The 12035-nt window shown below is 40.8% G+C and overlaps 1 protein-coding gene across 1 annotated transcript in view; it reads right to left on the reverse strand.

Annotated features, from left to right (window-relative positions):
- Positions 1 to 12035, reverse strand: part of CDH11 (cadherin 11) — a 152018-nt gene that overhangs the window by 1322 nt on the left and 138661 nt on the right. Inside the window, exon 12 of the mRNA XM_068993399.1 lies at positions 2489 to 2740. Within this exon, the coding sequence (XP_068849500.1) occupies positions 2489 to 2740 (252 nt within the window). The remainder of the gene's footprint in view (positions 1 to 2488; positions 2741 to 12035) is intronic.

Genomic DNA, 12035 nt, shown 5'->3' on the forward strand with positions numbered 1-12035 from the left:
TTCTGGGGTTCTTTTCTCAGGGGAACTCTGCTTACCTTAAAGGATGCTGTACACATGCTTCAGAACAGGGACCAGTCTATGAAATGAGTGCTTTACCTGGAATCCTCAAAGATGTGCAAAAGCTGGCCTCCACCTGTCTCTTCCTCTGCAAAAACGCTGCCAGGAAAATATGATTATCCAAACAAACTGGCAAGTTGGAACTATTGTGAGCTTTTTACAAATCAATCTGATACGATTTGGAAGTCATTTTCCAAAGAATTAGGAAGATTCTAAATATGTCTGTCTGTCTGCAGCCTCTTAAATGTGGGTTATGCCTGTCTCTTTTTGCAAAGGAAGGCAGCTGCCTCTCCAAAGTTTACAAATGAGGACACGAGAGACTTGAGGTCCTGTTCTAAAAGAGGTTGCAAGAGCTCTGAGGTGAGGCTAGCACTGAACCCACTATACCTTTATAAGAAACTGTATCATAAGCATGGCTAGACTCTCTTCAGACCACCATATAGAAGAGAGGTAGCTTATAAAGACCCCCAACAGACAAATGACAAATCTTCTGTGTCTGTTTGAACAGAAAACAGTGTCAGCTGAAACTCCAGATGAAACCAGTTGTTGCCTCTTCTCTGAGAGAGGGGGTCCCACTAAACTCAGGCCATCTAGGTAAGTGAGCAGAGTTGCTTACAAAGCAAGCCCAGCCACTGCTTCGTTCCTCTGGCAACTCCCCCCCCACCCTGCCCCGCCCCACTTCCCCATAAAAGGCTTCTGCAGTCTTTCACTGGAACACACGGGCTTCCCTGGTGGCTCAGTGGTACAGAATCCACCTGCCAGTACAGGAGACAGGGGTCGGGAGGATCCCTTGGAAAAAGAAATGGCAACCCACTCCAGTGTTCTTGCCTGGAAAACCCCACAGACAGAGGAGCCTGGCATGGGGTCACATGGTATCCATAGGGTCATAAAAGAGTCAGACACCACTTAGCAACCAAACAACAGCAACTGCAGAAAATGTTTGTGACTGAACTCGGCAAGTGACCTGAGAGCCCCTCTGGATCCGCCATCACTGTGAGATGGAGGATGAGGGTGTGCATTTGCCGAGACTCTGAATGGCTTCCAGTGCTCATTAGGCAGTGTTCTTCCCCTGTGCCTAGTTCCTAACAACACCTTCACCAGGATCACTCCTTTTCACTTTCTTTGCTTGGATAACTCTTTCATCACAAAAACCCTTCCTGATATCCCATTCTGATACCAGACAGGACTACTGGTATCCATTCTATGTATCCCCCTGGCCATCACCGTGACACGTGTTACACTGTTCACACATCTGCCTCCCCAACTCAATTATGAACTTCTCAGAACATTTATGTTTTCCGCCTCCTCTGCTTGGGCTATCTGTCCTTCCCAGCCCCTTTCCTCAGATGGAACACTCAGCATCTGATAGGTGTGTCACATCCTCCAGGAAGATGTCTCTGACCTTCCCATTCCATGTCAGGCACTTCCTACTCTTGCGCCCCCACTGCTGTTATGTTCATATCCCAGTCATGGCGCTCACCATGTGCCTCTGCATTTATCTGCTCATGCCTGTTTTCCTCAATAGATGATGAACTTTTTGACCACTGAGATCTTGTATAATTCTTCTCTTTACCCCTCCGGGCTGAACACAGGGCCTGGTATCCTGCAAATGCTCATTAACTATTTGTTGAATTCAACTCCTTGGCTCTTCCCTATGCATCGAGGATCCATTAATTCATTCAGTAGACAACTAGCCATCAGGGAACAAGTATAAATTGATGTCTGACATACTTAGGTTTGAATCCTGACTTTTTTGTCATGCATGAGTTCTGAGACTTTGGGACTACTGATGCAATCTTCCTGAGGCTTTCCTGCTATTACAGAGTAAACTATAGATGGGACGACATGTAGAAGAGGGGCACCAAATTCAGCGGGCAAGTGCAGGAAAAGCTTCTCCCAGGTCCCTCAGAGCTGAGGCATATACCCAGATATTACATATGACAACTGGCGGGGAGGGTGGCGGAGAGCCAGGATCCAGCTCCAGCCAGGCCAGTGTTCATCCAGTTCCTTGAGTCCTCCATGGACCGTCTTTGACATCACAATTACTCTTTCTACCTCTAACTCTTTTCATTCTTCTCGTAAGGCAAATGGTTGTTCATATACTATGTCTCTGCCTAAATTCCTCTCCTGAAAAATATTCTGATGTTCTACCCGGTCCCCTGTCGATGCCCCCAGATGTACTCTGCTAGCAGTCTGGTGATGCCAGCAATTTGCTCAATACAAAGTTCCCCTAACTCTGCTCTAATGCTTGCAAAGTCACCTGCTCCCCCCACCACACCCTGAAATAGATGACCAGGCAGATGCCACTTCTGTTTTTGTCCCAAGTTGCATCCACAGTATATAGCACATATAACTTGGGAAATATACGTGCGTCAAGGATGGGCCTCTGGATGAAAGGCCCTTCCCACGGGTGGCTGGGGAGATCCCTTACCCAGGAGAATGACGATGCAGGCGAGGATGGCGATCAGCGCCCCGGTGCTCAGGCCGGCGTTCAGGATGTAGGCTTCTGCGTTGCAAGACAGCAGCGCCCCGTTCACGTCACACCCACAGACTTTGATGGTGAGAGTGTTGGTGCTGCTCATGGGAGGGATCCCGCCGTCACTGATCACGATGGGCAGGAGGTACAAATCCTGCTTCTGCCGACTGAACCCTCTGCGCCGAGCATACACCCCCGCGGTATTATCTGTGGGAAGAGGGGAGACAAGGCTCGCTTGGAGAGCAAGGCCAGGGAGTCACAGCCGTCACACTGCTCCGTTCAGCTTGGCTGATCTGAGTGTGCTCTTCTCACCACCAAGGCTAACAGCCAGAACCGCCCCCCTTGTTCTTTAATCTAGACATCCACAGAAGCTGCTGCCACTTGGCATGACAAAGATCCCTGAGTTTTGTCCCATCTGGAAACAAAATTCAGAAACTGGCTCTTTTGTATTTCGTCAGTATGAATGTTTCAGTGGCTGGGTAAGGACACCGTTTTCTGTTTGAGTGTTTGTCCTTTTCCTCAAATACAAGGACGTATGGGCTTCAGCCACACCCTGTTAGTGAAGGATACAATCAAATAGATAAGCGACTGTGCACTTTCCCAACTTCATGACAAGCCTTTGGCCAGTTTTTGTTAGTTTTTTGAGAGATTTGTAATCCACTCTCAAATCTTGCCCAAACTACAAACCCACTCATAAGTCCTAAAGGGAAATGTTGTCTTTAAAATAAAAATATTTTATAAACCTAGAAGCAGGTTTATAGTTTCTCCAAAATTCAAGCAACATCAGCCACCCAGATGAAAATGTCATTCCTGCTTAAAACAATGATGTTTTTTCTGCTGCCTGCACAATGCAGCCCACGTGTACACAGTGGATCACCAGACGGTTCCCTGATCTAGATTAACCTTGCCTTCCAGGCTCACGCCTGCTGTCTCCCACACACCCCATTTCAGCCTGCTGTGCAGAACTTAATGACTGTTCCCCAGCACACCATATTCTTTGTACGCCTTGACTTTGACCCTTTGCTTTAAAATGCTCTCCAATCCACCCAAAGTTCCTTTAATCATGACAAGTGAGTTTCTCAAGCCTCAAAACTAAATCCAAAGTCACCTTTCTAGACCTCTCCCCCATCTCCGTTGGGACCCAGCACACTGTACATTCCTATAAAAACCAGTCCCCCACTCTTCTGTCATTATTTGTTGGCATAAAACACTTGGTTCTCTCCTAGACTGTGGACTTCTGGAAAACAGGGGCTTTTATCTGCTTCATCTCAGTCCCTCCAGTGCTGGACACATAGCAGACATTCAACAAATATTTGTTGAACAAATGTTGTAACCATGTTTTGGGAAAGGTTTCACCCAAGTTCCAGATGTTGGTTTTCATGTATTTCTCAATCTTTTGTAACCTATTCCCAAACGCTTCCTCATCATGTTTTCTGCATATCTCTACCCGCCAAAAAGATTTTTTCTAGACCATATGCTCTGCGCTTGGAAAACATTGCTATTATAAAACAGTGGAAGTTTTGAATATGCTCCATCAAATTACACGCACACACACACACACACACACACTCAATATGGCATGCCTCATTTTGTGAGGTAGGAATCAGTAATTTATACCAAGGTTATGACCAAGATGATGGCCCATTGCTTTGAATGAATTGATAGTACCATGAATTAGCTCTAGGAAAAATTATCCTAGAATCTAAAAGCTGAATTCATATTTTTAGGTTAAAGAAAATGTAACATATTCTGTGTGAGATTAAAAAAAAATTATCTATACCAGGTTCAGTCTCATTTAGGACTGAACAGATATTCTGAGTATTGCAGAAGCTAAGGTGTGTGTGCTGGCTGGGTTTGGCAGACTTATTAGTGACGGATCTTCTGCCCTTTGCTGCCAATCTCTCAATCAAAACAGGGCCGAACTGCCCGCCCTCATCTCTATATTTTCTGAAGTTTGTCTGATTAGCATATATTGTTCTTATCACTGGAGAAAAATTATATGTACTATGAAAAATCATGAGTTTTTTTAAAAAGCTGGTCAAATAGAATGTAAACTTAACATTCCATTTGCTGACTGTGCTTTCCTATTGTAGGCTATCCCACTGTTCTATGCTTAACAAACACACAAAAATTGACATATCTACATAAATTACTTCAAATGTTATTTTTTCCTCCTCATAATTTTATTTGAATTCAAGTAAGACTTTCACAAATTAAATGTTAAAATATTTACTGTATTTTAATGATCTGAAATATCACAAATGCCATGCCATCATGAATAAAAATAAATATGAAAAAAATTTATGAAGAAAAGAAATTAATTAAATTGCTTGGTCAAATATACCTCTCTGGTATTAATGACATCCCCAGGAGATGTCATCTATTGAGTCCCACCCTGTTATCCATGGTGCAGTTTGGTGGGAACGTGACCTGAGTGTTTTTTTGTTTTCTTTTTTAAACCTGTGGAGGCCATGGCTTAAAAATCTACTCTTCAGTGTGCAATCCATGCAAAACTGTACCTCCAGATGACAGCAGGCTGGCTGATACACGAAGGTAATTGAAAATCAAACACTAGTGGAAAACATGTATCTGAGCAGGATACCCGCCTGTGAGTTCAAGATGTTTCATATTCTGAACAGCTGAGTCCTCTCAGACACACTGAAACTATGAAATCAAAGCTCATCAAAGTACCCAGCTGACTGAATCATTTATTGTCTCTGAGTGATTCATCAGTAGAATCTCAAGAACTTTTAAAAAATGTTTCACATATGGATTTTAAGATTAGTTTGAGAGGTGGAAAATAAATGGACTGAAGGTCTGTTCCTGGGCATAGTCCAAACACATGCTTTAGAATGAGTCATTTGTCCTGCCAGAGCCTTACTTGTTCATCTTTAAAATGACACAAGTGGATAGCAAGCATGCCTCATGGGGTTGAGATTAGGACCAAATAATAAAAATCTTTGGTTGTCCTCTGGGCTGTGCTTCCAGGAAGCTCAGTAATCCTTCTACTGGAAAACTCAGCACCAGAATCCAGGTCCTCCAGAGCTCGTGAACTGGTGAGGGGTAGGCATAGTTAGAGGAGAAGCATGTCTAACCAGACTAGCTTGGCACTTAGGTGGCTGCTGTTGCTTGAATGCATACAATATCCCCCCTTTAGATCTAGACATCAGCACCAGTGGGAGGATGGTGCTGCAGGGAGGGCCATATCAGAGGAGACAGCACCGTGTCCTGTGATGGTCTTTCTTGCTGTCCACTCTGGCCACTGATCCTTTATTAACAAAAAGAACCACTATAGGCAGGGACTCCATGAAAAACAACTCTAGAAAAACAAATGGAAAATGAAACAAACTGATAACAATAATAAAACCTCTGTAGGAAATCATTTTTGTATCCTAGGTTTGGCTACAAATTCTCTCATTATTTTAATTAGCCAGCTACTCTATATCCATCTTTGAGAGGGTCCCCTCAATTTGGACATACACATTTCTGAGATGTATGGGTGACACAAGAAAAAAAATAAGAGCTTCTGTAAGACATATTTTCAGGGAAATGTCAAATTGATTCCATGGTTAATAAGATGAGGCAGAAAATGACAAATGTTCTATCGATTTTTGAGTTTTCATCAAGAGATTTCTCAAATCCTTCTCCTTTGTTGTTGTTGTCGTTAAGTCACTAAGTCGTGTCCAACCCTTTGCCACCCCATGGACTGCAGGCTCCTCTATCCTGCTCTGTCTCCTGGAGTTTGCTCATTTTCGTGTCCATTGAGTCAGTGATGCTATCTAAACATCCCCTCCTCTGCCACCCTCTTCTTTTGCCTTCAGTCTTTTCTGATGAGTCAGCTCTTCACATCAGGTGGCCAAAGTATTCTCCTTTATAAAGCTTCCAAAGAGCAAATCTCAGTATTTGGGGTCAGACAGATCTGGTTTTGAATCATGACTCTTTTACATATTAATTGCCTGACATTTAGACATATTAGGTAAATGTCTTGAGTTGCTATATTCTCATCCAGGAAATTAATAGTTTTTAGGGTTAAATTTGATTCCATTCGTAAAGGCACTTAGCACAGTGCCAGGCTGTTGCAGATGACCAGTAAATATCACTTCTTTTCTGGAAGTTCTCCTCTTTGTACAGTAGACTAATGAGGAAGAGAAACATACTAGCAAAGAGAGGAAAGTGAATTCTTAGAAATGCCATTGCAGCCTTGAATGCAATTGCCTACAGAGAAGGGCGCATCCTTCAGAGGTAGGAAGATAGTTCATGCTCTTCAGTTCTGGGTAAAGTATTTCCCATGGTAAGAAAATGCTTTTCAATCACCTTGGTGTTTCATCCTGACACCTTATATTCTCCTCCCTGTCCACAAACACGGAAGCCTTTCCTTCCACTCCCCCGCCCCGCCCCACTTACGCAAAAACTTGCAAACGAGGTCATTAATTACCAGTATATGTCTTGTACAAACTGTAGTATTTCTATTAATGGTAAATAAATTCAGGTTTCAAATTTTTATGTCTACAACCTAGACTCCTAACTGGATGCTATTTTTATCTGCATACTTTGAGATTACATTAACAAAATGTAAAAGTTCTTCATAACGATGGTCTCCATGGTACCAGTTTGGAGATGCAAACGTAAGGGCCATGATGATGATATCACCCAAGGGAGGGATATATACAAAGGATATTAAAAGGGAAAATTATGATAGGGAAGCAGCCTTTGTTATATCAACTGCACTGGGTGGCTATCTTATATTAGCCAAAGACACTCTTCCTTACCACTTCTTTTCCTTTGTTGCTCTCCTCTCCAAAGCTAAAGATCCCCCTACTGATCAACTTGATCAGAGATATTAATACTTTAGCCTGTGAAGACAGACACTGTCTGCATCCTACTGGAGCCCATCTCTTGAGACTGTAAAAGATCTAGGCCAAGCCTTGCTCTTATTTAATTCACTTCTGACCTAAATCTACCGAATTTACCCTTTCTGCTCCAATCTTAGCAACAAACTAAATCCATCCACCCCAATAAAAGCTTCCACACATTTGAAGACAGTTATGCAGTCCCTAGTAGAATAATCATTATGTGATTATGTTCCTCTGGGTCTTTTCTACTTTCCTTATATATGTGGTAATAGCTCTATCAGGATAATGAAAAAAATATATATATATATAAAGTGTGTCCCAGAAGTATTTAGTGAAGTTTCAAACTTTTAAAATTTCAGAAAGACACATGTTACAGATTTGTTGTACAAAAGACATCATTGAAAAGTCTAGTTATTTAGATTTTTTTGGTACTCATTTACATTTGTGATTTTTGAAAAAATGATTTTAATTTTTGATGGCAATATTTGTGACACCTTGAATCTGAGGGAGGGACTGAAATAATAGAAATTGCAAATAATGTTTTTAAAGTTTGTAGCATTAACTTTCTAAGATGACTAATGCTTAAAGGCAAACTCAATAGCTTCTGTATATATGTTTTATTGTCTTTCTAAACACCGTATGAGCCACTTATCTACCTGCAGTCATTGCTCATATTGAATATTTCACAGTCTATGGCAACTGCTTGAATGTGTGTCTTCTCCAATGGACAGTAACATCATGGAAGGCAAGAACCTTGCTTATTCATCCTTGTTTGGTCAGCAGTGTTTTGTGAGCTAGAAAAACAAACAGTTGAAGGAGGTGTCTTTCATTACATTCAGCATCCATCTGGCTTTTCCACAGTCAGATTTTACTGGCTTAATAGTTTGCCATCAATTTCCAGACTGCCTATCTTCTCCCACTTTGTACTTTTGAACCCAACTTGATCATCGCTGCCTCTATCTATATTATATATTTTGTTCCTGGAAAATATCATCTCTTTATCTCACTATTTTTTCTTATTATTTTGGGTGAGTCAGATTTAATTAAGTAACATTTATTGAGCTGCTAATATGTGCAAACCTTATTCTTTGTTACTTCCACCTACTTAACGCCAAAGAAATTTTAAACTATGTGCTGAAAGTATAATTACCTTTATTTTATATGAAAAGAAATTCAGAAACAAAGAGGGAAGCAACTGGCCACAGTAACAGGGAAAATACAAACAGAACTAGGATTCAAACTCCTCTAGGTTTCACTGTATTTTTACCAGTACACAGCAGACCCTAGAATTCTGATATTATTGCATGCCACATTTGTTCCTTTTTTTAAAATACCAGATTTCTCCAACATGGTTAGTTAATTATATGGACCCCCATCACAGCCTATAGCTAAATCCTCACAGACTCAAGTTCCAGATGAAAGAGCTGCTCTTAGAACCCTAAGAATTTTATGTCAGAGAGACCTATGAAGGATTTAGGGCACTTATTCAACACGTCTCTTCCCATAGCATTTCCATAAACACACACACCTTCAAAAACAAATCAGTATCCAGACGTAAAAAGAAATCTATTATTTTCTTAATTTTGGAATGATGGAAATGCTACAGTGAGGTAAATTCTATGAGACTAGCCTTAAAATATTAACGCAGAAAATTGTTTGATCCAAGACTCAGATGGCTCTAACGTTTCCCCTGTAAGTGAAGGCCTACATCCTACAGAGGAAGGGGGATTATCATCTTTTAATTATATCTCTGATACTGAGATTCAAAATTCAAAACACAACAAATAACATGGGAACAATTGCCTATGTGCATGTGTATATGCACATAGATCTGATGCTTTTGAACTGTGGTGTTGGAGAAAACTCTTGAGAGTCCCTGGGACAGCAAGGAGATCAAACCAGTCAATCCTAAAGGAAATCAGTCCTTAATATTCATTGGAAGGACAGATGCTGAAGCTGAAGCTCCAATGTTTTGGCCACCTGATGCAAAGAGCTGACTCATTTGAAAAGACCCTGATACAGGGAAAGATTGAAGACAGGAGGAGAAAGGGATGACAGAGGATGAGATGGTTGGATGGCATCACTGACTTGATGGACATGAGTTTGAGCAAGGAGTTGGTGATGGACAGGGAAGCTTGGTGTGCTGCAGTCCATGGAGTCACAAAGAGTTGGATATGACTGAACTGAACTGAACTGATGTGTATAGGAAGCATCTAAGTGTGCACTCTTTGTTGGTATCAACAGACTTTTCAGGTTGTAGTTTTATCACATTCCTTAGAATCAACTCTCCTTCCACTTTTGTTAGAGGATAATTTTCTCTTGGTGATAGGGAGGGAGAAAGGAATGTATTTCCTGGTTTTAGAAAAGGAAAACTACCAAGGAATTCAGTGGGAGATGAACCTAAATAGGGTCTTTTAGTGAGTTGAGAAATCCCAAGGTTTAAGTCAGTGACCAGAGCGAACCTTGAAAGAATAATCTATCTAATTCACCAAAGAGACCTATTTATCCTTCTGTTAGGTTGAGGAGGGGGTGGGTTTCCAGATAAATTGTGTTCTGTGTTGGACAAACCATGGCAGTGAATTTCAGGCAGAAAAGGAACATAATTATTTATACAGTGAAAATGGCAGGGCATTAAAAGCCATCTGCCATTTTGATCTGCCAACAGAGAATCTTCCATATTGAAGCAATTAAGGGGGGAAAAGTCCCACAGAAATCTGTTTGATTATCTTTAAATTATAAAAGTGAAAAGCTAGAAGCATATTTGGATGCTTTTTGGTGCTGCTCATCAGAAAAAGAATTGTCATTAGTTTAGACCAAAAAAAAAAAAAAAAAGAAGAAAGAAAGATGTTTGCCAATTGGTCTAATCAGGATGAATCTGTCTTGGCTATCTTTCCTTACCAAGCCAAACCTGCTTTCCATACAAACATTTTTTGTTCTATTTTAAAAAATATTTTTAATTAATTTATTTTTTATTGAAGGATAATTCCTTTACAGGAATTTGCTCTTTTTTTGTCAAACCAACATGAATCACCCATAGGTATACATATATACCCTCCGTTTTGAAGCTCCCTCCCATCTCCCTCCCCATCCCACCCCTCTAGGTTGATGCAGAGCTCCTGTTTGAGTTTCCTGAGCCATGCAGCAAATTCCCATTGGCTATTTTACATATAGTAATGTAAGTTTCCATGTTACTCTTTCCATATATCTCACCCTCTCCTCCCCTCTCCCCATGTCCATAAGTCTATTCTCTATGTCTGTTTCTCCACTGTTGCCCTGTAAATAAATTCTTCAGTACCATTTTTCTAGATTCCATATATATATGTGTGTTAGAATATGGTATTTATCTTTCTCTTTCTGACTCACTTCACTCTGTATAATAGGTCCTAGGTTCATCCACCTCATTAGAACTGACTCAAATGCATTCCTTTTTATGGCTGAGTAATATTCCATTGTGTATGTATACCACAAATCCTTTATCCATTCATCTGTCGATGGACATCTAGGTTACTTCCATGTTCTAGCTATTATAAATAGTGCTGCAATGAACAGTGGGACACATGTGTCTCTTTCAATTTTCGTTTCCTCGAGTTATATGCCTAGGAGTGGGGTTGCTGGGTCATATGGTGGTTTTATTCCTAGTTGTTCTATTTTTTTTAATTTGATTTTTTTAGCAGTTCAAACTTAACTCTGAATGTATCATGTATCAGAACTCATTTGATCTGCAACTTGGTGCATATTAGATAATATACTTACAAATTTAATACATTTGAAACCATCTCTTCCTGGATCCAGAGCTTAGATGTCCAATATAACTTTGTGCAATAATATATGATGCAAGGATAAATGGATAGAAGGGGTGGGTGATCTGGTACTGACTCCTTCAGAACTTTCCAACATAGAAAGAAGGGTTGTCTTTTTTAGCCTGAAGCTTATCTCATAACATAATCATTTTTCCACAATAATAACTAACCCCCCAAATGACTAAAGCACATTACATGTCTTTCTAACTACTTTTTCCACTTTAACTCATGCATTTGGTCAACCCACTTTTTTTAAGTTTTGAGATACCAGAGCTCGTATTCTAATGGGAGACAGACAGAGGAACATATGCTTAGAATGCAGAGTGATTAAAAAAACACTAGAGGTTAGTGCAGTGTTCCTGGAGCACAGAGGAGGTAGCCTCCAGGGGTGGGCTGGGATGCCCAGCAAAGCTTCACCTAAGAGACTTCATTTACAGTGCAACTTGAAAGAGGCGGTATAATAGGCAGGGATGGGGGTACATTTTCCACAGAACAAAAGCATGGGCATGTGAGAACACAGCATATTTGGGAAAATAAAGATGGTTTGAAGTTTCTGGAGCATGGTTTATGGTAACAAGAGAAAGGAGATGATAGACCCCAAGTTTATGGGAAGTAGGTCATATCATTTCTTGCTCACTAGGCTATAAACTTTCAGTTAAAGCCATAGGAAATGGAGAGCCATAGGAGAATTTAAAAAAGAATTATCAGTGGGGGCAAGTTAAGTGGGGGCAAGGCTAGAGTCAGACAGCCTGTTTGGAGGCTGCCGTGATAGTTTCAGCTCCTCTGCAGGTAGGTCCTGAACAGACACTATCAAAATCACCTGTGCTTTCACAAAATAGCTAACTTTGC

The sequence above is a fragment of the Capricornis sumatraensis genome, chromosome 20 (assembly GCF_032405125.1).
Source record: "Capricornis sumatraensis isolate serow.1 chromosome 20, serow.2, whole genome shotgun sequence".
Lineage (NCBI taxonomy): Eukaryota > Metazoa > Chordata > Mammalia > Artiodactyla > Bovidae > Capricornis > Capricornis sumatraensis.